Source organism: Zea mays, chromosome 1 (genome assembly GCF_902167145.1).
Source record: "Zea mays cultivar B73 chromosome 1, Zm-B73-REFERENCE-NAM-5.0, whole genome shotgun sequence".
In the NCBI taxonomy this organism is placed as follows: Eukaryota; Viridiplantae; Streptophyta; class Magnoliopsida; order Poales; family Poaceae; genus Zea; species Zea mays.
The window spans coordinates 288411885-288434132 of NC_050096.1; the positions used below are offsets into that span (position 1 = coordinate 288411885).

The 22248-nt window shown below is 49.4% G+C and overlaps 2 protein-coding genes across 3 annotated transcripts; one reads left to right on the top strand and one right to left on the bottom strand.

The window, feature by feature from the left end:
* The first annotated feature begins 1705 nt into the window (after positions 1–1705).
* On the top strand, positions 1706–5827 carry LOC100217129 (uncharacterized). 2 transcript variants are annotated; one of them, XM_008667493.3, is made up of 9 exons: positions 1706–2426; positions 2639–3200; positions 3326–3408; positions 3611–3619; positions 3718–3806; positions 3921–3994; positions 4080–4130; positions 4233–4309; positions 4886–5827. In XM_008667493.3, the coding sequence occupies exons 1-9, from the start codon at positions 2066–2068 to the stop codon at positions 5494–5496; spliced, it is 1917 nt and encodes a 638-aa protein (XP_008665715.1). In that variant the 5' UTR covers positions 1706–2065; the 3' UTR covers positions 5497–5827. The 2 variants fall into 2 exon arrangements, with proteins under 2 accessions (XP_008665715.1, NP_001346556.1); NM_001359627.1 differs by having other exon boundaries at positions 1736–2426; positions 3323–3408; positions 4886–5804.
* An 8269-nt stretch (positions 5828–14096) lies between these two features.
* LOC103644075 (probable xyloglucan glycosyltransferase 9) lies at positions 14097–17855 on the bottom strand. Its single transcript, NM_001348006.1, has 5 exons — positions 16742–17855; positions 16342–16650; positions 15966–16256; positions 15767–15880; positions 14097–15119 (listed from the first exon to the last, which is right to left on the bottom strand). Exons 1-5 carry the CDS (start codon positions 17495–17497, stop codon positions 14460–14462), a joined length of 2130 nt encoding a protein of 709 aa, NP_001334935.1. The 5' UTR covers positions 17498–17855; the 3' UTR covers positions 14097–14459.
* Between the last annotated feature and the right edge of the window lie 4393 nt (positions 17856–22248).

Below are 22248 nucleotides of genomic sequence, written 5' to 3' on the forward strand. Positions count from 1 at the left end.
TTCTATAGATAGAGAGAAAGAGAGAAGCTAAATGTTAATTATTCAGACCTTTATTCGCTCGGTAGCACAGAGAATGGTCGGAGAAGTGTCCAGCTGGGAAGCATGCAGCAAGAACCAGACTGTATGTCCAGATATGTATATATGATTTGCTTCACATTCAGATTTTTTGTGCTTGGGCATTTAATTGATCTTTGTATGTTGTTGCATCGAGTGTTTTTTCGTTGATTAATACAATAATTTTCATAATTTTCTTTATGTTTCAAATCCTTCGTAAAGTAAGATTACTCTCTGAGTTTTTGAATGGTTATAAATAAATATCGCAAGATATGCGTCTGAGAGCATCATTGCATCATGCCACTGAGCATACAAGGGTGTTAAGGAAGACTCAACCCTAGAAGGTACTACTAATACTAGCACATTAAATTAATGCCTACATTCCTGTTCTGTAGTATGCACACCGGATTTGTATTGTTGTCGTACTATTGATGCATGATTTTAACTTGAGGGGGCAAGAATACGCTAATTAATTTGTGTTTATGTTCTTGGTGCAGATCCCTATTTCTTATAAATCTTATCTCTACTGTTCCATTCACCTCTCTCTCCTCTCCCACATTTAAACGGTAAAAATCTAAAATTATGCAAGAATAAAGATTAATAATTTGTGAGTCGTGGCAATGCACGAGCACCTGACTATGTTTGGTTAATGCATGTCTGATTTCTGTTGACGAGTGTTTCAAACAACAGCTGTAGGTTTGGGGCAGTCAACTTGTGTAGGCATTGGTGGTGACCCGTTCAATATCACATATACACATTTTGAGATTAAGACCTCATATTTTAAGCAAAAGCCTTCCTTTTTTAAATCTATTATGAAATATCTTGTCATGGATTTTGTACTTTGCTCTGTGGAATTAAACCCTTGTCTGGCATTATCTGGTACTTGAATACTTAAAGTGTATTTTTTTATTCCAAATGCTACATACATATGTTTTTCAGTCAACACAACTCCATCTCATTTTGTAGTTTTCTTAGTGTTCAATACTATTTGGATTCTATTAAGTCAGAAATAGCAAAGATAACATAGAAAGGTGGACTTCCAAATGCAGAAGCAATTGGAAAATTGTACATCTTATGCAACTTGATCGAACTGTTATATTTTATATCTTTTGTTTAGCATTTTTTAATCCACATGTAATTCTCTATCATATAAAACTCTATATTGATTCTTTAAAATAATTTATATGAATTTGATAATGTTTGTCACAACTCACACGAATTCTGTATACCATAATGAATTGATGGTTGAGAGACTATGCACGAGGCATGCAAATTAACAAGACTCATACAAGCGTCGAACAATGTGCTGATGATGATCAGAGACACAAGGGCAGCACATGATCAGGTCTTAACATGTTTGGCTTCCGAAGAGCCTTTTCTCCAGATCCCCAAGGAAGAAAAAGATCCGGTCAGATATATGTCGATGCTCATCCCAACGTACATAAGCTATCAATGGTATTATATGTTCCCGTTGCAACGCACTAACAACGGGCGTCAAACAAACCCAATCCTACCTGGATTCTATACGGCAACTGCAGTATCAAACCAAACACCACTGATGGTACAGTAATTACCTCTCCGACCAACATTGCTCCCCCCTCTGCCTGCGTGTGGGTCAAATGCGAGGGAGGCACAAGCTCATTCCTTTTGCACGCCTTTAAAGCTATCCCCACACACATTCTCGTCGATCACTCTTCTTCCTCCTCCGCACACGCGCACATGCGACCAGAGCTTAGCTCAGCTTAGCTTATAGCAGTATAGCTTATTGCTTATACTGTCTCCCCCTCGGCTTCGTCGCTCGGAGGTGTGCACACACACAAACCGAAGCCCTTGCCCTCCCATCCCCCTCCAAACGCGCGCAACCATGGAGAGTGGCGGCATCATTGCGCCGTGTACTCCCCAATGATTGATCTCTCATCGTCTCTTCTTCCAACCACCTCCTCGTCCTCGCACTCGCACTCGCACTCGCCCTTCTCTCTTCCCTGCCCGGCTGCCCGCTTGTCTCCCCAAAATGACCAGCAACAGCAGCCAGAACATGAGCAGCTGCAGCACCGGCGGAAGCGACGCGGCGGTCGGCGGCGGCAGCTGGCTCGGCTTCTCGCTGTCGCCTCACATGGCGGCGACCATGGACGGCGCGGCCGACGGCGTTCCGGTGCAGCACCACCACCACGAAGGCCTCTTCTACCCTCCCGTCGTCAGCTCCTCGCCCGCGCCCTTCTGCTACGCTCTCGGCGGCGGCCAAGATGGCCTCGCCACGGCGGCCGCCAATGGTGGCGGGGGGTTCTACCCCGGGCTCTCCTCTATGCCGCTCAAGTCCGACGGCTCCCTATGCATCCTGGAGGCCCTCCACAGGAGCGAGCAAGAACGGCACGGTAATAAGCATTCAAGCTAGCTCCTCAACCAATCATTCAATGGCATTGTTTCTAGCTAGGCCGGCATGAGATCTTCCGAGCACTAACTAGCTCGATCGTACTTGCTACAGTCGCGTTCTTGGTTGGTTCGTTCGTAAGCTAGTACGCTTGTTTTTTTTTTCCTATGCATCTTGGATGGCTCTCTGACAAGTCCTTGTCTCGTGATCGGTCAGGGGTGGTGGTGTCGTCGTCGTCGCCCAAACTGGAGGATTTCTTGGGCGCGAGCGCGAGCACGGCGATGGCGCTGAGCTTGGACAGCTCCAGCTTCTACTACGGCTGCGGCCACGGCCACGGCCACGACCAAGGCGGGTACCTGCAGCCAATGCAGTGCGCGGTGATGCCCGGCTCGGGCGGGCACGACGTGTACGGCGGCGGGCACGCGCAGATGGTGGACGAGCAGTCCGCCGCGGCAATGGCGGCGAGCTGGTTCTCCGCCCGCGGCAATGGCGGCTACGACGTCGACGGCGCCGGCGCCGGCGCCATCGTGCCGTTGCAGGGCCACCCGCACCCGCTCGCCCTCTCCATGAGCTCCGGGACGGGGTCCCAGTCCAGCAGCGTCACCATGCAAGTCGGCAGCGCCCACGCCGACGCCGTCACCGAGTACATCGCCATGGACGGGAGCAAGAAGCGCGGCGCCGGCAACGGCGCTAGTGCCGGGCAGAAGCAGCCCACCATCCACCGCAAGACCATCGACACATTCGGGCAGCGCACGTCGCAGTACCGCGGCGTCACCAGGTATCCTCCCAACTCCCGACCGTCCGTACGCCGTCGCTGTCGCAGGCGCGCGCGACCCGCAGCATCCGGCGCCCGTGCGATCGAGTCGCTCACTGGCCGCGTGGTTTCCCACCGTGCAAAAGCAGGCATAGGTGGACGGGGAGGTATGAGGCGCACCTCTGGGACAACAGCTGCAGGAAGGAAGGGCAGACCCGGAAAGGCCGGCAAGGTACGCGCCACTGCCGCCATGGCAGCCTACGCCATTCAATCTCAGTCACTTCACCTAGGAGTAGTAGTAGCAGCAGCAGCAATTTCCTGAGCTAGAGCCTGATGAACTGCGCTCCCGTGTCTCACTCAACCTGCGCCCATGGGATTGGCTTAACTTCTGGGACGTACTCCATCCACTACGGCAACTCCCCCCTGCACTGCAGTTTATCTCGGTAAGTACGCGCTTCGTATCTAATTACTGCAGTTTATCAGGTGTCTCTCTAAACAAGAGGTCTCAGGTTTTGTCTCCTTGTGTTTTCTGGTTGTCTAGGCGGGTATGACGTGGAGGAGAAGGCCGCGAGGGCATATGACCTGGCGGCGCTCAAGTACTGGGGGACGTCCACGCACGTGAATTTCCCGGTAATGAACCGAAGACAACGATAGTCTGAGTCTGAGAATGGTGTTGTCTTGTTCACAATGTGTGCTGATTGATGATCTTGGTGTTGTCCATTTTAACGCGCCGCGCGGAGTCAGGTGGAGGACTACAGGGAAGAGCTGGAGGAGATGAAGAACATGACCAGACAGGAGTACGTCGCTCACCTGAGAAGGTACTGATACTATCTATCATCTGATGCTGTCTGTTTTGGTCGAACCGTAGCTTGCATGCTCACCATGGATCGCCATCTGTTCCAGGAAAAGCAGCGGCTTCTCGCGCGGCGCTTCGATCTACCGGGGAGTCACCAGGTTTGTGCACCACGGTCCACGTACGGCTGGATCATATCAATGCCAAACACACAGCCCATTTGCTCGAAGGTTTACTGAAACGAACGCTAGTATTTCCCGCAGGCATCACCAGCACGGGCGGTGGCAGGCGCGCATCGGCCGCGTCTCGGGCAACAAGGACCTCTACCTCGGAACGTTCAGTATGTGTTCGTCTTTCACCTTCTCACGCTTCCAGGTCGATCGGTATCAGTGCTGGAGAAGCCTGCGATGCAAGCTCAACTCCTATCTATCACGCATCATGGTCACCGCCGGTGTGTGACTGACTGCTCGCTGCCGGGCTATCCGTTGCCCGTCGCGCAGAGGCGTGTCGCGGTTTAAGGACGCAGGGTGTCCAGTCACAATGATCGAGAGCCGAGCGAGCCCAATGATGCCCCTGCTGGCTGCTCTCTGGCGACGCCCTGGTGGCCCTGGCCCCCTCTCCCAAAGAATGTTTTGCGCCCCTGCCCCCCCGCGTGCTTTTGGCTCCGTCGCGCATGCGCCGGCTCGCCGGCCCCATTCGCCTCGCTCTGGCGTATGCACCCGGCCTCCTTTTCCCTAAGGCTGGCGCCGCCGCAGTCGGGCGGGATCCGGGGGCGCTGCGCTTTGCGTTCGCACGCTCGGTCGCGCGCGTCGCTTTCGCGCTTTGCCTGTTTGTTTGACCGCGCTGCCCGAAAGCGCATTTCCGACGTCGTGTCGGCGTTTAAGCGGCTGTTAAGGCGGGAGCCGTTTTGGTGCAGGCACCCAGGAGGAGGCGGCGGAGGCGTACGACGTGGCCGCGATCAAGTTCCGCGGCCTCAGCGCGGTCACCAACTTCGACATCACGCGGTACGACGTGGACAAGATCATGGAGAGCAGCACGCTGCTCCCGGGCGAGCAGGTCCGGCGCAGGAAGGAAGGCGCCGACGCCGCGGTCTCGGAGGCCGCCGCCGCGCTGGTGCAGGCCGGCAACTGCATGACGGACACCTGGAAGATCCAGGCGGCGCTGCCGGCTGCCGCGCGGGCCGACGAGCGCGGCGCCGGCCAGCAGCAGCGTCAGGACTTGCTGTCGAGCGAGGCCTTCTCGCTGCTCCACGACATCGTGTCCGTCGACGCCGCTGCTGGTACAGGGACAGGGGGCATGTCGAACGCGTCCTCGTCGCTGGCCCCCAGCGTGAGCAACTCCCGGGAGCAGAGCCCGGACCGGGGCGGCGCCAGCCTCGCCATGCTCTTCGCCAAGCCCGCCGCGGCGCCCAAGCTGGCTTGCCCGCTGCCGCTGGGGTCCTGGGTGTCGCCGTCCGCGGTGTCCGCCAGGCCGCCCGGCGTGTCAATCGCGCACCTGCCGGTGTTCGCCGCGTGGACCGACGCATGAACAAACATCCGTGTCATTACCAGGGTACGGTTCTTTTGGTTTGCTTAGAGCGTGCTTTTTAGCTGGGTAAGGTTAGCTGCGTAGCGGTGGTCTGATCAGCATATGTGAGAGGAACTAGCCATGCGTGTCTGCTTTGGCCTCCTGCGATTCCTCCTCCAGTTGCGTTGCGAGGAGGTTTCTTTTTGTAATACCGGGGCTAGATAGCACAGCATGGATCTCCTCCTGTAGCCAACACTAATTTGGAGTAGGATGGTTAGTGTTGATCTCCTAACTTCAATTAGGAAAAATATGCCAAGTAAGATAAGTTTAAACCTGTGCGCTTTGCAATTCATCAATGAGCTGGGATTCAGACCTCAGACGCATGAGCAGATGAGCTAGGCTAGGGTCGTGCTAGCGGTGCTTCTACGTTCCCGTCTCCGGCGGCGGAGGCTTTCGATCTGATCTCTGATGTCCAGGTTCAGTTTCATATCATACGGTGCTCCGTGCTCGTGCTACTCAGCTAGATAGCCTGGACTCGCGGGACGAGATGACCGGTCGCACTGTTCCCGTGCAGTTGCCCCCCTCTCGGTCCATGTCGCCTCGCAACACCTGGAGAGAGGAGACGGCCCACGGCTCTGTCCGCACGTCCTCTCCGCTGCCCCGGTGACGCAGCGCAGGTTGGGTTGCCGGGAAATCAGCAAGCGCGGCCGGCGCCGCACCGCCCCAAAGCCGGGATCCGCTCCGCCGCCTCGTCCCTACTCCCGGGCCCCGGACCGCCCCCGCTTTCCGTCCGGTCATATCTTAGCGCCAGAGCCGCCCCCCCGCCCGCCAAACACGCGGACGCCGCCTAGCTCACAGCGACGCGCGGCGCGGTCGGCGCTGCTTGCGGTGTGGGCGGGGCGGGGGCATAGCGGCGAGCCCTGCGCCGGCGCTAGCCGCACGTCTCCCGTTTTTCCGTCTCCGTCGTCCACGGCTCCAGGCGACACGCTCCATGCGCAGGACCCTTACGCAGTTTCGTGCCCGTGCGCGGCATGCCGGGCGTCATACGCCCATATAGGCTCAGCCTGTTTCGTGGAAGTGCTTCCTGGGCTTAGGATCTAGTATTTAGGACAGCTCTCAAAAGCCAGAGCTGGCCAACCAGGAAGCCTAGTTGAAGGCCCGGCCCATGTAGCATTTTATTGGTGCCGGGTTATTGGCGACCCTAGGCATTACTAGCGCTAAAGGAATTGCTGGTGAGGTCCAAGGTCAGGGACCATACTATCCTCTGATGGCCGCCCTTTCCTAAGATCCCCTTTTGCGTCGTCGTACTGTGGCAACGACGATCCCTCAGTCAGATTTCAACACACAGACATCGAAAACCCCATTTATCAATGGTATGTATCGTAAACACTTTGTTCTGAGCCACTGATTGTTCTCTAATTCTTCTATTTGTTCAGAGCTATTATTGTTTGTTCAGAGCTTTCACTGAACCATTGATTTCACTGATTCTTCTTGCAGCATATGAAGCCCCATAAGTCAAAATAGAATTATGTACATAAAACCAACAACAGGTTGATAGAAATGGGAGAATGTGTTCCGTGCTCTCAAGTGAAACATTAGTTTGTGCTATTCGTTTTGTATACTCATACATAGTATGTCATGAAGACACATCAACTAATCTATAAATCGTGGTCTGTTCATTGCTGGAAGCAAGTTAAAAATGGTTGTTTGATTCATCTTTTAGACCGTCTGCATCAGTGTATCCAAAGTTTATCCAAAAAGGACTATTTTGCACTGTTTTATATTGTATACTGTTCGGAGTGAAGTTTAAATATAAGTATGCGGATGCGTAAGCTGCTGAAGATATTCTTGGTTCTAGTTTTCTGTAGTGTTTGCACTATCGCTGTTAGTCGGTAGAATAATATATGGATTATGGTTCAGTTTGCTTTCAGTGCACGTATGTATTTGGTGTTCACTACCTGTTTGAAACCAATGATTACAATGTATTTGAATAGCGTTGTGTGCAGTCATGATGGGCATGTTTATTTCAATGACGGAAGTACATGGTGATCAGATCATGTCGGCGTACGTGTGGCAACGCAAGCAAAAACGCCTGATTCGTCTCACCGGCAGCAATGACGCGAAGGAAGACGATCGTTTGTCGTGGCCCACATAGCTTGTTTCAAACTTTTTAGGGGTCAGTTATGAGAGCATCTCCAAGAGAACACACAAAATCTTCCTAAAACCAATATTAGAGATTAAACCCATTTTTTATTACTCCAACAGGACCCTCTTTATGCCCACATTTTTTCGTGTCCCGCATATATGACCTGTCGTCCCACAAGTATGAGGGAGAAGAAATATCTCCCAAACGCCTCGCACACGCATTCTAGAAGCGTGAAAATCACGTGAAATCTAGTGCACAACATGCAGCGATCTAGAAGGTGAAATCTCGTACGTTTGTTTATGGGCCAAGCCCTTTCTATCGAGTGAAAACATGGGTGATGCAACAAAAAAAAAAGACAATTCATGCCTTGGGTTTTTTAGCTGTCCCAGTTTTCACTTTTAGTCTTGTATTTGGGGAACTGCTGGAGTAAACAAAGTAATTCATTGCTACAAAAATTTAGTCTATTCCCAATAATCAGTTTTTGGGAAAAAAAAATAGTATCCTACTAGAGATGCTCTGAGTCGTTTGCTGCGGATTTTAAATTTTTGGGAATTTTTTACACCCTCCCATAACAAGTTTTGGGGAACAATTTTTAGCGACGTTTCTAAGTTGCTCTAAGGTAGCTAAATGGTGAGGTGTACGAGAGAGAAAGAGAGAGAGGAGAAGATGGCTATAAACTTAGTCTAGACACAAAAATTTAAAAAAAACTTTATTAGAGAGACAAATGGGGTCCTACATTAATAGTACTAGTATAATATCTGAGAGTTGCGACAGCACACAATCGTATTTGATGCCTACAAAATTTAATATCAAAATGAACATATGGTCTACATATTATATATTAATCTGGTAAGAATAAATATTGCACCTTATCTTAGACAAAAAGCCGAAAAAGATATACGTTAAAAAGAAGTCTAACCCTTTTATACAGGTCGCTCAGTCATTCAACTAGTCAGGTAATACGATATGAGAGTGTTGTGTTGTGTGTAGCTTCCTATCGTGTTGCACTTGACTGGTTTCTTAAGGCCCATCTATGAGGTGACGGCCCATTGTTAGGCTAGAAGCGAAGAAAAGAAATATATCTACACGCTTCGCATTTGACGCACGACACGAAACTAGTGCTTTAATGTATCAGACAAATGTTAAATACAAACGAATGAAGTAAATGGTAGACTACAAAGACCTTTACCGTCAAGGCCATCTCTAAAAAAAATGAGGCTCCATAGCAAACTCAACTCAACGGTAGACCCTAAATATGTATATGAAACTTTATATCTATAGTATAGTTAAGACATACTTTTACCCTCTTAAATAACTTAAATATGTATTGTTCCATATCAAATATTAATATTACAATAGTAAACACAGTGTTGACCTCATATTCTAGAGAATAACGTCAACCTAGATCACTATCGGAATCCGGGCCTTTGCCGAGTGCCGGAGGCTTTGCCGAATGCTTTTTGTCGGTCACTCGGCAAACTCCTGCGCTCGGTAAAGAGCTTGTTTACCGAGTGCAGGACACTCGGCACAGCGAAGCACTCGGCAAAGACGGCTCTCGGCAAAGGGCCGTTAGCGGCCGTCTACAGCTGACGGTCGTCAGTCTTTGCCGAGGGCCGGAAGCCGACACTCGGCAAAGTCTTCTCTTTGCCGAGTGTCAAATATCTGGCACTCGGCAAAGAGAGTCTTTACCGAGTGTCTTCTGTGGACACTCGCCAAAGCATATTTTTATTTTTTTATTTTGGCCACCAAACTTTTTGTCTTATGTTCCTACACTATGTAGACCTACATGTACCATTTTGGGACAATTATAACAGTGTTTTCTATAGCTAGTAGATTTAGTTCGTTTATTTGGATTTCTTTGGAAAATTCAGATTTGAACTACAGGTCACTCGAAACTTGGAAAATCGTGCATGTAAAAATGATATCCATGCTACTTAGCACAAGTTACGACCGATTTCAGGAGCGGACCGGAAACTTCGAGCATCATACTCACTCAACATGGCCGTGAACTTGCCATTCAGTTGTTTAAAAATTGTATAAAACACAGACAAAGTCAGAAAATCATGAAACCTGTCCACGTGTCATGATATCATATGTAGAGGCTGTGATAAAAATTTGAAAAAGTTTTGAGAAAGCTGTGACGCACTATGTGTACAAACCTAAGAGATCCACATTGAAACTCTATGATTTTATGTGTAGTTCTTTTAAGTTTCTACACATAATGTCTCACAACTTTCTCCAAACATTCTATTTTTTTTACAGCCTCTACATATGATATCATGACACGTGGACAAGTTTCATGATTTTCTGAGTTTGTTTGTGTTATATAAAAATTTTAAATAGCTGGATGACAAGTTCACGACCATGTTGAGTGAGCATGGTGCTCGAAGTTTCCGGTCCGCTCCTGAAACCGGTCGTAACTTGTGCTAACTAACATGGATATCATTTTTGCATGCACAGTTTTCCAAGTTTCGAGAGACTTGCAGTTCAAATGTGATTTTTTCGAAGAAATTCAAATAAACAAACTAAATCTACTAGCTATAGAAAACACTTTTCTAATTGTCTCAAAATGGTACATGTAGGTCTATATAGTGTAGGAACACACCACAAAAAATTTGGTTGGGAAAATAAAAAAAATGTATTTTGCCGAGTGTCCAAAAATGACACTCGGCAAAGGAGGGTCTTTGCCGAGTGTCAAGGCCATAGCACTCGGCAAAGAACCAAGACTTAGGCACCGGTATAGGTTCTTTGCCGAGTGTAATATCTCTGACACTCGGCAAAGAGGCACGCTTTGCCGAGTGCCGTACGTAGCACTCGGCAAAGAACCTGACATGGGGACCCTCCCTGACGGGTTCTTTGCCGAGTGTCATAGGTGGCACTCGACAAAGATTGATTCTTTGCCGAGTGTTGTCGGGCAGGCACTCGGCAAAGACGTCGTCTCCGTCACCCGGCTCCGTAACGGCTGCTTTTCTTTGCCGAATGTTGTCTGGCACTCGGCATGCCTGAAAAAAGTACTCGGCAAAGAAGGATTTGTCGATACACTGTATGCCGAGCCTTCTTTACCGAGTACGACACTCGGCAAATCTTTTGCCGAGTGTTTTTAAGGCTTTGCCGAGTGCTTAGCGGCGATTCTGGTAGTGGATGACGACGGTTCGGTGTAATCATAGATAAAAGTAGTGGTGGTCTTAGCGTCTACCTACTATTTGTTAATTGGTCAAAGAAAAAATTATAGGATGCCCCATCAATTTAGGGGCCATCTGCACAAACACATCTCTCATGTGTCTATCGATGGTCCTATTTACTGTTGGTAGTTGTCTATATTATTAAACTTGCTCCAAATGTGACTGGGTGGGTGTGGTGGCTACTCGAAAATACGTATACCGTCTCCAGAAAATAATATTAAATAATTATAATATATAATTAGTATCACTGATAGATAGTTACATTTATTTATATAATAAATTTATATGTAGATATAAATATGGTTAGTATTTTGTATAAATCTAGTAAAGCGTAAAATATGATGAACATAAAATATTATAACGGCATTTATTTTAGAACAAAGTACTTCGTACCCTCGCGAATCCATTTGCTGGACTGGGCTGCCAGCTATTTTATAGCTGGGAATCCTTAGACCGCGCGGTGAAATATTTATTTGTTGACCATTGAAGATGAGTCTGTATTCCGTGGACGCGGGGTTTGTACCGAGTGTTGCTCGCTGTCAACTGCGCGTCTTTTACGGTTGCAAGTTATTGCGTTCGCTCAGGTACGCACACGAGTACTTCATACATCAGGGGCAAAAAAACCCCACTCCACTCGAATTATTTTTTTAGCACTGGCCAGAGCCCATGCCCCAGGAGGGGCCCTGCAATAATGCATGACGTCACCATCGTCCAAGCAAATTGTGCTACACGGTAGGCAAAGACAAAAGCATCATTTAAAAGCAAGTTTAATAATATAGTCGGCTACAGGCTATAAAGACCTTTGCAGTTTATCTTATATCCGATATGTATAATCGTTAGCTCTTTACAATTAATATATGGTCAACTTGTCTCTCTTTTATAGAATTCTTGATTCCCGTATATAAACTAAACTAGCAGCGGCCGCTTGTACCGGATCGCTGGACTCGGCTGCGACCATGATTGGCGTGGCTCGAGAGTCGAGTCCGGTCCGGTCTGCCATAATCGCAAGAGGTGAAGTCCACGTGGCACTGACCGATCAGGGCAATCGCCCGTCCCTTGGCTTATACTGCACGACGAGGGGCGTCCGACGAACGCCGGGCAGATAAAGGGCGATGCACTCGATCGCCCATTATCATTCTCTGCTTGGGCGGAGGAGATCCCAACCACCACCACCACTGCACCACACTCCACACACCACCGCGCGCGCGCGTCCACCGCCCACGCACGGCCGCGCCACCAAACCCGTCATGTGAAACGCGCTCGCTCACGCCTCACGGTCATCTTCGTCCTCGACCAGCAGAAAATGCCTCGGCACGGCTCCTCCAGCTGTCCCGCACGCAGTCGCGGCGACGTGCGGTGTGCCGTGTGCATGGGCATGACGATTGACGACTCGGCAAGGGTCCAGCAGCGTTGCCAGTTCTATGCCATGGTGCGTAATGACGAGGACAGAAGGAGTCGAGTCTCGCTCGGTTACTCACAGCTCAGCTCCAGAGCAGGAGCCCACGTTCATGCCTGGCAGCTAGAGTTGTTAATAGCTTCACTCTTCATGCCTGGCAGCTGAAAGACAAACGTTCCATTTCATCCTACTAGTCCGGACTTCGGACCTAGGCCTGCAAATGGGGTGGGTGTAAATGGGTATTTTAGGTGGGTTTAAGAAATGGTTTTGTTTTGGTAGGTTGTGATGGGTTTTAATTATTAACGGGTTGGGTTGAGTGGGTTTATTTTATATTGTGGGTCAAAATGGTGGATACCCATGGGTATAGATGGATTTGTATAGGTATGAGTTTCCATGGGTATTCACCAATCAGACTACCACTTTAATCAGTACCATTTTATTTCAGATTTAGATAAGTCTTTGATTTCTTTAGTCACACACAGCACACTATACTATATCATTTTATCAGTACCATTTTATTTAAAAATGTGACCAACTATAAAGTTGCATAACTTTTTGATATCTACAAATTCTATTTTAATAGTTTCTACATCCGAGATCGTTTACAAAATTTGAATTTTAAATTTGAAAACTTCACACGAATTTTTCAATGATAAGATGATTTCAAATAAAAAAGTTGACAATTACAAAGTTTCATAACATTTCAAGACCTACAACTTTTATTTTGGTGGTTTTTCCATCCGAGGTAGTTTGAAAAATTTAAAATTCAAAATTCAAACATAGTTTTGCCTGGCAAGATGATTTCAAACCAAAACATTGTCAACTACAAAGTTTCATAACTCTTCAATACCTACAACTTTCACGTTGGTGGTTTTTTCTTTCGAGGTTGTTTTCAAAATTCAAAATTTAAATTTTTTAAATTCAGGCATAGTTTTTGTTGACAATATGACTTCAAATGAAAAAGTTGTCAACTACAAACTTCTATAACTTTTCAAGATCTACAAAGTTTATTTTGGTTGTTTGATTATTTGTTCATCTCACATGATAGTTCTAACAATATGCACAAATTCGATACATATCTCTCGTAGTTCCATAAACTATGAGAGAGATATAGATTTTATGAACAAATTTATTTTTAGTTTATCATATGAAGAAATGTTCAAAATATAAAATGTACATCATGATGAGTTATACAAATTTGTAGTTGAAAACTTTTTCATTTGAATTAATTTACTGCTTTAAAATGTGATTTTTAAAATGTGTATGCGGTTGGCTTGATGTGAGACAATAAGCTAAACCCACGGATTTTTCATGGGTTTCCACCCAATTACGGGTTGGTTTGGGATCAATAATGCTATTGGATGGGTTGGGTTTAACTTCCCTCTAGTATTTTTGGTTGGGTGTGGGATGAATATTAAAGTAATTAGATTTGGGTATGGGTGGGAGTGGATTGGATTTTTTGCCATTAGCAGGCCTATTCGGACCCACGTTCCTTGAGCAGGAGATTGCTTCTCCAGCTACTTCTACTGCAGCCAGTTGTCTTTTTTTTGGGGTGGGGGTGGGGTAGGAGGAAAGAGGAAAACGGTCCATAGAAATTTTACATGTATGTCTAGTCAGGGAAAAAAAATAAAAGTTCTGCTCGACAGAAAGAACCAGTTTGACCAGCTGCTGGAAGTAATCTTGATCCACAATGATTACGGGGCATATGAAGGAGACACAGATCTTCCAATCATGTGACACCGCGCTCGACAACTCCCAGCTTTCCCCAGCGTGGGACGGGGGGCAGGTACAACAAACACGTATGGACGAGCGCGGGATCTGGATCTCTACTCCCTACTTGTGCGCACAAGTGGAGCAGCAAGCAACAGATCAGCGTCCAGCAGCAAGTACACGGGCGTCTCCCTAATCCAGCGGCGACTCTCTGTTTACCTTCACCATTCGTACAGGCGAACAGGCCCACACACATGAAAAAACAAGAGAAAACTGTATCTACACCTCCGTACAGGCGGAGGAGGTTGCTCTCTCACGTGTGGGATACCATGCCGTGCAGCCAGGACAGATCCGGGAAGGCTCAACCGCACAACGCATGTTCCGAATCTCAGCCAAGAAGCGCCCAAGAGCTGCTGCCATGCCATGCCATGCCGCCGTGCCATGGCAGCCAGCCAGAAATAACACATCCCCCTCCTCTCCCAGCACTTCCATCCATGGTGACTCACCGTTTTTTTTTCCCCACACCTATCAATTTCCTGTTTTACACATTTCACTCGACCTGCTCGCCTATGAGGTCAAGGCCTACTAGCAAGAAGGACACGCCCTGGAACAGGAGGAAGTAGAAGTGTATGCCCTGCTTCGACAGCAGGCTCCGGGCGGCCGCGGTCAGGAGCAGCATCGACAGCGCCAGCTCCTTCTTGTATATCCGGTTGTGCTTCTCCTTCTTCTTCGCGGCGGCGTCCTTCCTCGACGCCGCCAGCTGCTGCTGCTGTTGCTCCTCCTTGGCGACGGCGTCGAGGTTCGGCGCGGAGCCCGTCCTCGTCGCGTGCTTCACAGGCTCCTTGGGCGGGGCCAGCGCGATGAGGTCGCCCTCCGACGAGCGGCCCGACTTCTTGGTCACCACCCACTCGTACGCGCTCCCCAGCTGGAACAGCCCGGAGATCATCGCGTTGAACTTGGTCACGGACATGGTGTTCTCGAAGAGCAGGTACGGGATGATGAAGGGGAACGACTTGGGGGACGGCAGGATGTTCAGCAGGGACATCAGGGCCGGGACGTAGCACACCACCCAGTCGGGGAGCTCGGCCTCCGGCACGAACATCGTCATCGGGAGGATGATGCAGAACAGCGTGAAGGAGTAGAAAGGCAGTATGAGCTTCCGGAGCAGGAAGAAAAGGAATATCAGGTTCGCCTTCTTCCAAAATGCAATCTGCGTCCAAGTGAAAGAGAGAGTGGACAGCACATTAGAGGTCCGGTATGGTAAATTGTGTTCACAGCAATTGTGTTCACATTAGAGGTCCGGTATGGTAAATTGGATCCATACATTCAGATCAAGAGCATGATACATAAAACATCTAGCTTTTCCATGCGTTCATTAGCATGTAGCCAAAGAAAACAAAGCATTACAAAGATATATTTTATTAGTGATAATTCGATCTTACTGAACATTATATGTTAATTGAACAGAATATGCCAAGCATGCTATTCAGAGTTGACGTTACACAACGCTGTTAAAAGAAGCAAAAATGAGGCCTTAAAAAAATTTCGAGATATCCAGCAAAGCAACAAATTTAAACCCTGATTGCAGTGACGATGATATTTCTTTGTGATTCCTACTGCTACAGATATTGATCGAATAGCCACGAATAGAATCCAAGGTTACATGATAGCACCAAAACATAAACCATAAATGTGGTGCCAACTATAGTGCTCTTGATTTAAATCATAATAACCATTATAGACACGGCAAGTTCCTCTCCAAAAAGGACATCAATAAATTTGCTTATTAACAGCATAAATTGAGTTACTATGTAGTGGATAAGCGATCATGTACAAGCATAAAGAGCATTGTCATACCTTGCATTTGATGATGTCCGGTAAACAAAGCCTGAATAGCTGCATTGGACCCGAATGCCACCGATGCTGCTGCTTCCTGTAAGCCTCATAAGACTCGGGCAATTCGCACTGGCACTGTCCACAATACAACAAAATCAGCTCAACTGACACAAGCAAACACCAATTAGAAGATTTTTCATATCAGATATCAGACTAGTACCTCAACGTCATTCAGGAATATAAACTTCCAGCCATGGAGATGTGCCCTAACAGCAATGTCCATATCCTCCACGGTTGTCCGTTCCAACCATCCACCTGAGTCCTCCAATGCCTTGATCCTCCACACCCCAGCAGTGCCATTGAACCCAAAGAAGTTTAAGAACACTCCATTCACCTGCTGTTCCACCTCAAAGTGGAAGCAAAGGTTAATATATTGCAACCGAGTCAGCAGGTTCTCATCCTTATTGACAAAGGACCATCTTGCTTGCACTAGCCCAAGCTCATCATTGTCCTGCAATGGTCCATTCGATGGATCAGACTTAAGGAGTACAAAAACGCAAGACAAACATCTGAAACTAAATTTCCCCGCAATTTACCTTGAAATGTGGCACAGTGCGCTTCAGAAAGTCGGGATGAGGTTGGAAGTCTGCGTCAAAGATGGCAACAAACTCGTACTCCTTCACATAGCTGCAGCTCATGGCCGACTTGAGGTTTCCAGCCTTGTAACCATCCCTCAGCACACGGTGCCTGTACACAATCCGGGCACCCTGCTGTTGCCATTTGGCCACCTCTTCTCTGATCAGAGTCTGTGTGAGTGGGTCGTCCGAGTCATCCAACACCTGGACCAAGAAGTTGGATTTGGGCCAGTCAAGGTTGCACACGGCCGCGATTGATTGTTGATACACCTGAAGAAACCCCAACAGCAAACCAATTGTCAAAAGACTGAAAGGTAGGTGACCAGATTTGCTTATTTAGAGCGAGAAAGACAGCACCAACCTCCTTCTCGTTGCACATTGGTATCTGCACAAGTACCATGGGGTAGTACCCGGCATCCGGGTCCTCCGCATCAGGCAATGCAAGCGACCTGGGCTTGGGCTTGATGCGCTTGATGTGAATGTAGAAGCAGCCGAGGCACTGGATGAGTCGGTCGGCGCTCTGGATGAGGAAGAGCACGACGCAGGCGTCGGTGAGGAACTGTATCCCCGGCGCAACGTAGGTGGCGCGGAAGCGCAGCCAGGAGGCGTACAGCGACTCGAGGCCGATGGCGGGGAGTGCGAGCGCGGAGGCGGCGAGGTCCCAGCCGTTGAAGTACGCGGCGACCTCGACGGCCAGGAGCAGCAGGGAGACGACGAGGAAGGCCTTGATGAAGGCGTAGAACCTGGAGCGCACCACGGGGCTCTCGCCGGCGGCGGCCACGACGCCGGCCTCGGCGTCGGTCCTCCCCGCGGCCACCCTGCGCCTGGCCGCGCCGCCGAGCGCGACGGCGGCGGAGGCCAGCGAGGCGAGGCACCCGGCGGCGCGGTGCGCCTTGAGGAGCAGCACCCACCTGATCTGCTTGGCGTTCTTGGTGCGGCCCCCCTTGTTGCGGCGGCCGGCGGCGGCGGCGGCGGCCAAGATGTCCTCGTCGTCGTCCTCCGGCGAGGAGATCTCGGAGATGGACCAGTTGGGGTTCTCCATCTTGACCACCACCGGCGTGCCCCGGTAGGCGTCGCCGCCGGGCTTGCCGCCCCAGAAGCCGCTCCACGGCGCCATCAATGGCCGGTCCAAGGAGCCGCCGCCTCCCCCGGCCTAGGCCCCACGCCTCTCGTTCTCTCGCCTCCCGAAATAGCCACGCAATCCGCCACACGCTAATCCTGGGCTTCTTTTTGCTTTTGGCTCCCCCCCAAGCTCCAGTCCAGTCCAATGCCAATCCCTCTTCTCACAGGAAAATCCCCAGAGGTTACTGGTACTAGTGGTACCCTGCAGAAGCTAGCTCCGCTCCACCTCCGTTTGAGAGTGAGCTTATGAAGGAAGAGGAGGGGAGGCGTGGGGTGGGGTGGGGAGCTGATGCTGCTGAGGCCTGAGCGGAGGGAAAGCGACGAAGGACTGGGAAACAGCTCAACACGTCTTGGTTGGGAGAGAGAGAAGAGAGAGATCCGGCCGAATAGAAGCCCCCAATATTTTACGATGTTTCTTTCTCTCGTCCTTCCGCATGTCTGTGGTCTTTCGCAGCCAGTAGTTTTTAAGATGAGTATTCCTACTTCTGCCCTTGGTTTGGTGAGGCTTTTTAATCTGGGCAGGAGGAGAAGGGCAGAAGAGGAAACATCATGATAACCTGCCTACCTGTAGCCGTTTGAATCAGCTTTTTCTTTTTTCTTTTTGTCGCCAGATTTCACAAGAAAAGAGAAATTGCGATATTAGGATCTCGAGAGTTTCGTTGGTCTTCTTGGCCTATCTATTTTCGGTACTGCATATTCACGTCTCAACTTTTGTTCTGTACTAATTGGCTGTGTGTGTTCTCATTTTTTCCCCATCCTTTTCTTTTCTTTTGACCTGGCTAGTGGTGCAGTGCAAGCTACCAGGGCGCTCTTTTCTCTCTTTTCAGAAAAAAAGAACAGTTGTTCCCTCATGTGCGCAGGAGGCACCCTTGGGCCATGCTATCGTAGAAAAGCAGTCCCTATCAAAACAAAAGTTACAAAGTAGACAATACTATACACGAAGCCACTTCCATTCCACCCCAGTCGAAAGGAAAATTCCACTGCATTGGTCAGCTTGTTCGCTGCGGCTTGCTGCGGCTGCAATCCGGCTGCGGCTGCGGCTTCTACAGTATTTTTCTCTCTATGGATTGCAGCTGCAGCAGTCCAAACAGCTGCAACAGTGTCGGCTTGTAGCCAGCCGAACACGCCCGGTAACTTTCACGGGACGAGCCCAAAAACCTTGCAGGAGACAGGTTTTACCCAAAAAATGTGTGCTGTTAAGAATCCTGTACGGTTCCTCAAATGGCGCATTTCGATGGATACATTCTATTGTCTCTGTTGCAAATGTCAAACAGCCGTTGGTTTCTGGTTGGCGCTAAACTGCAGCTGAATCCATAAAGACAAAATAGTGTAGAAGTCGTAGCCGTAACTGAACTGTATCGAACAAGTTGAGAGTATGCTCCAAAACCGACTAGTACGTATTTATTTGGTTCGATTTCGGGCAAAATTTGATCCGGCATGCTAAAAAAGGTAATTTTGAAACTAATCGCATAAGCGGCGATTTTATTGACGAGAACGAATATATTAATTGTAATTAGATCATGAGTGGCTCATAGGTGCTGCAGTAAATGCAGACTAATCAAAGGCTTAATTAAGACCAATAGATTCATCTCGTCAATTAGCTCCCGCATATGTGATTATTTTAATTAGCCACCCCCCCCCCCCCCCCCGCTTATAAAGTTATAAATTGTTTTTTTCTGTAAAACTAGTTCCCGTCCATCTAATTAGCATACAACCCCTACACGGTCCAAAACACGGTGCTAGCCTTAAGAGGACGTCAGGTAATTAACCGGTTCGCCGAGGTCCATGCTGCAAAAAAAAGGGAGGCCAAGGAGCCGTAACTCTTGACCTGTGCCTCCCCGTGAATACTGATGAACAGGTAGAGTAGAGGCCAACAGCTAAAACAGAGCTGGCCAGCCACGGCGGACATCACCACCGACGCGGCTCTTTCAAACTGAGCCGTCCGATGTGTCCCCAGGCGAAGGAAAGCGACGCCGGAGGAGAGAAGAGGAAGGAAAGCGAAGGCGGAGGAGGTGTCGTCGGACGCGGGCCCCGCGCCCCTGGGTCTGCAGACACGGCCATGCGGGCCCCGCTCCACGGTCGGTTGTCGCACGCGGGGTCGCGGGCGCGTTCCCGAATCGCCCGTGCTGCCGTGCCGTGCGCTGCGCCCGCCGCAATTCAATTCCGCTGCTGCAACTGCAACTGCAACACCACACTGTCCGCGGCCGCAGCCCGCCTCGCTAGCTCCAGCTAGCGATGGAAGGAACTGCTCAGTGCTTAGCCCGTCCCGTCCGTGGACAGTGCCCGTGCGAGCCAGTCCGGTGCAACCCCGACCCCGAAGCTAGCTGGACGTGCGGTGGATTGCATCTGCACACTGCGCAGCGCTGCATCGCGGGCGGAAGGAGGGTGAGTACGTGGACGTCCGGACGAGACAGTAACACGTGGCGTGGGCGCGTGAACGTGAACGCAGGCAGTAGATTGCTGGAGCAAACAAAAGCAGAGACGCATGTACGCTCTCTCGCTCTAAACACGGTAAGTACACGTGGTCCACCGTTGTACGGCTGGTTAATGAAGGTGCGGCAATGGCGCGCGTCGCCGGTATCCGTCGGAGGTGCATGGACGACCAGCCTCGCAGGCTGCTGGAGAGTGTAGGTGCAATGCCGAGAACGCGTGATCATCTGGTCACGCATAAAAAAAAAACTATCGTCGGGTCCGGTCGGGTCGGACCGTCGGAGTGAGGAGTCGGACTGCCTGCGCGCAAATGCCGAGAACGCGTGAGGACTGGAAGAAGGACACCAGGTGGCCTCGGCGACGAATATTCGCCTGGTTTCTATACTACTGTCCAAACGTCAACGGCAGAGAATTCCTGCAGCATCGACGAGGCCGCCCATTGTTTTTTTTTTCCACTCTCTCCCTCTTGATCGACCTTTTGATGCTACGGATTACTCTAGTGCAGGTGCAATGGCATTCCCCAGAAAAATTCATTCGTTATCCCTCTGGCTCGATCCACATGCTAAGTAGTATAGTAGGAATAACAGATAGAATTACTTCCGATGATCCGATCTTCCAGAAACGTTAGCACATCCGGGTCTCCCTCACCGTGAGGGCGTGCACCTGTTGATCGTTCTGACGTTTTCTCCAAAAACCTTTATTTATCGACTTGTTATTATATTATTAGGCACCGTTTGGTTTGAAAGACTAAGATTATTCTCTTCATTTTAGTTTTATTTAGTTCCTAAATAGCCAAACAATTGAACTAAAATAGGGACTAAACTACGTAAATCTCTAGTTACTTAAGAGGTGACTAAAAAGAACTAACCAATATTAATTCTACCGTTTGCCCATATTTATTTTAGTTGCACGAATAACGAGAAAATATTAAGGAACCTTTTAGTCTTCTTATGAGTCATTTAATGTATTCTAAATATTTTTATTTTCTATAACCAAATAGTGTAGTGACTAAAATTTACCAAGAACTAAGAAACTAAACATGCCTTATTATACATATACACTTGGGAGGGAAAACGCTTTCTGCTGGTCTCCCACATTTGCGTGCTCCCTGCTGCGCCGTCCAGGTGGCAGGTAGGGGGGAGACCGGATACGCCGCCCGGCGCATGGTTTGGCTCCGCCAGCCGACCGCAGTCCGATCCATGTGCCCTTCGTTCCCATAGCTCCTCCACCTGACCACCTGTGGCCATGGCTCTCGGCTGAAACATCGGGCTCGGGACGCGTCCTAGACTCCTAGTGAACGCGGAAGTTGGAAATGTCTCGATCGATATGTCTCCGGCCTTTAAGCAAAGTCGGACAGGGTCTTGTCGAGTCAAAGCACGAGAAATCAAAAGCGATTCATCGGAGGAAAAAGTGGGGGGAAGAAAAGGTGCGGTGCCGTCCACCCCGTGCTGCATGCAACTGCGCGTTCTCAGGGGCTCATCTATGTATGTTTATGGCCCGGCCGTACGGGGCGATGACAAGTTGATCAGAGCAAGTAGGACCCTCCCTCCATGCCGCGCACTTTAAACATGTGCTAACTTTGGTGAGCACATCGTATTTATTTTTACCGTACGTATGTTTGATCGCGCTTATCCTCTCACGTACTGGTAAAAACTTGTAATCCAATAATCTGGGGAAAAAAAAGAGCAGAGCTCCTCCTCGCATCGCTGAAGCTAACGACTAAGGGCTTGTTCGTTTAGCCCGGAATTCATCCCGAAATTGTTCCAGCTAATCAAACCTTGTATAAATTAGATAACCAATCCGGCTAGGAATAGTTTCGGGTGGCCAATCCCCAAGAACCGAACGGGCCCTAAACCGGAACGTCACATTTGGATCGGCAGTGGACCGACCGACCTTCCGGTCAGCATGCTTTCCTAACAGGCATCCGCGGCCCGGCCGCGAGCACCGCGATTTTTCTCGAGCCAATCCGGCGCGGAGTGGCCGGCCGCCGGCCGCGGCCGAAAACGAACGACGCACCACGCATGTGAGCGACAGTGAGACACTGTCGCTGGACCCGGCTGGGGGTCCTGGCATGTGAGATCCACAGTTATGGCGATGATGACAGTGCCGGCGGACGCTCGGAACACGGCCCTAAAAACACAGCTTCCCTGGTAACTACTACACTGCACACCCTGCCAAGTGCTTATCACACGCAGCTTCTTCACTGCTCCAACGCCGGTGGCAGTGTGGCACGATACAGTGTCTGTTCGTTCCCGTTCTGACAGCAACCTTGTTACCGCATACTCCTTTTCTATAAGCTTAGACGATCTAACTAGA

Excerpts from the sequence above, each read along its gene's own strand:
- LOC100217129 (NM_001359627.1), top strand. The coding sequence starts at position 2,066 with ATGACCAGCAACAGCAGCCAGAACATGAGCAGCTGCAGCACCGGCGGA. Across the intron at positions 3,807-3,920 it reads CCACGCACGTGAATTTCCCG|GTGGAGGACTACAGGGAAGA; the intron begins GTAATGAACCGA and ends GCGCGGAGTCAG. Across the intron at positions 4,131-4,232 it reads ATCTACCGGGGAGTCACCAG|GCATCACCAGCACGGGCGGT; the intron begins GTTTGTGCACCA and ends TATTTCCCGCAG.
- LOC103644075 (NM_001348006.1), bottom strand. The coding sequence starts at position 17,497 with ATGGCGCCGTGGAGCGGCTTCTGGGGCGGCAAGCCCGGCGGCGACGCC. Across the intron at positions 16,651-16,741 it reads CAATGTGCAACGAGAAGGAG|GTGTATCAACAATCAATCGC; the intron begins GTTGGTGCTGTC and ends GGGTTTCTTCAG. Across the intron at positions 16,257-16,341 it reads GCACTGTGCCACATTTCAAG|GACAATGATGAGCTTGGGCT; the intron begins GTAAATTGCGGG and ends GGACCATTGCAG.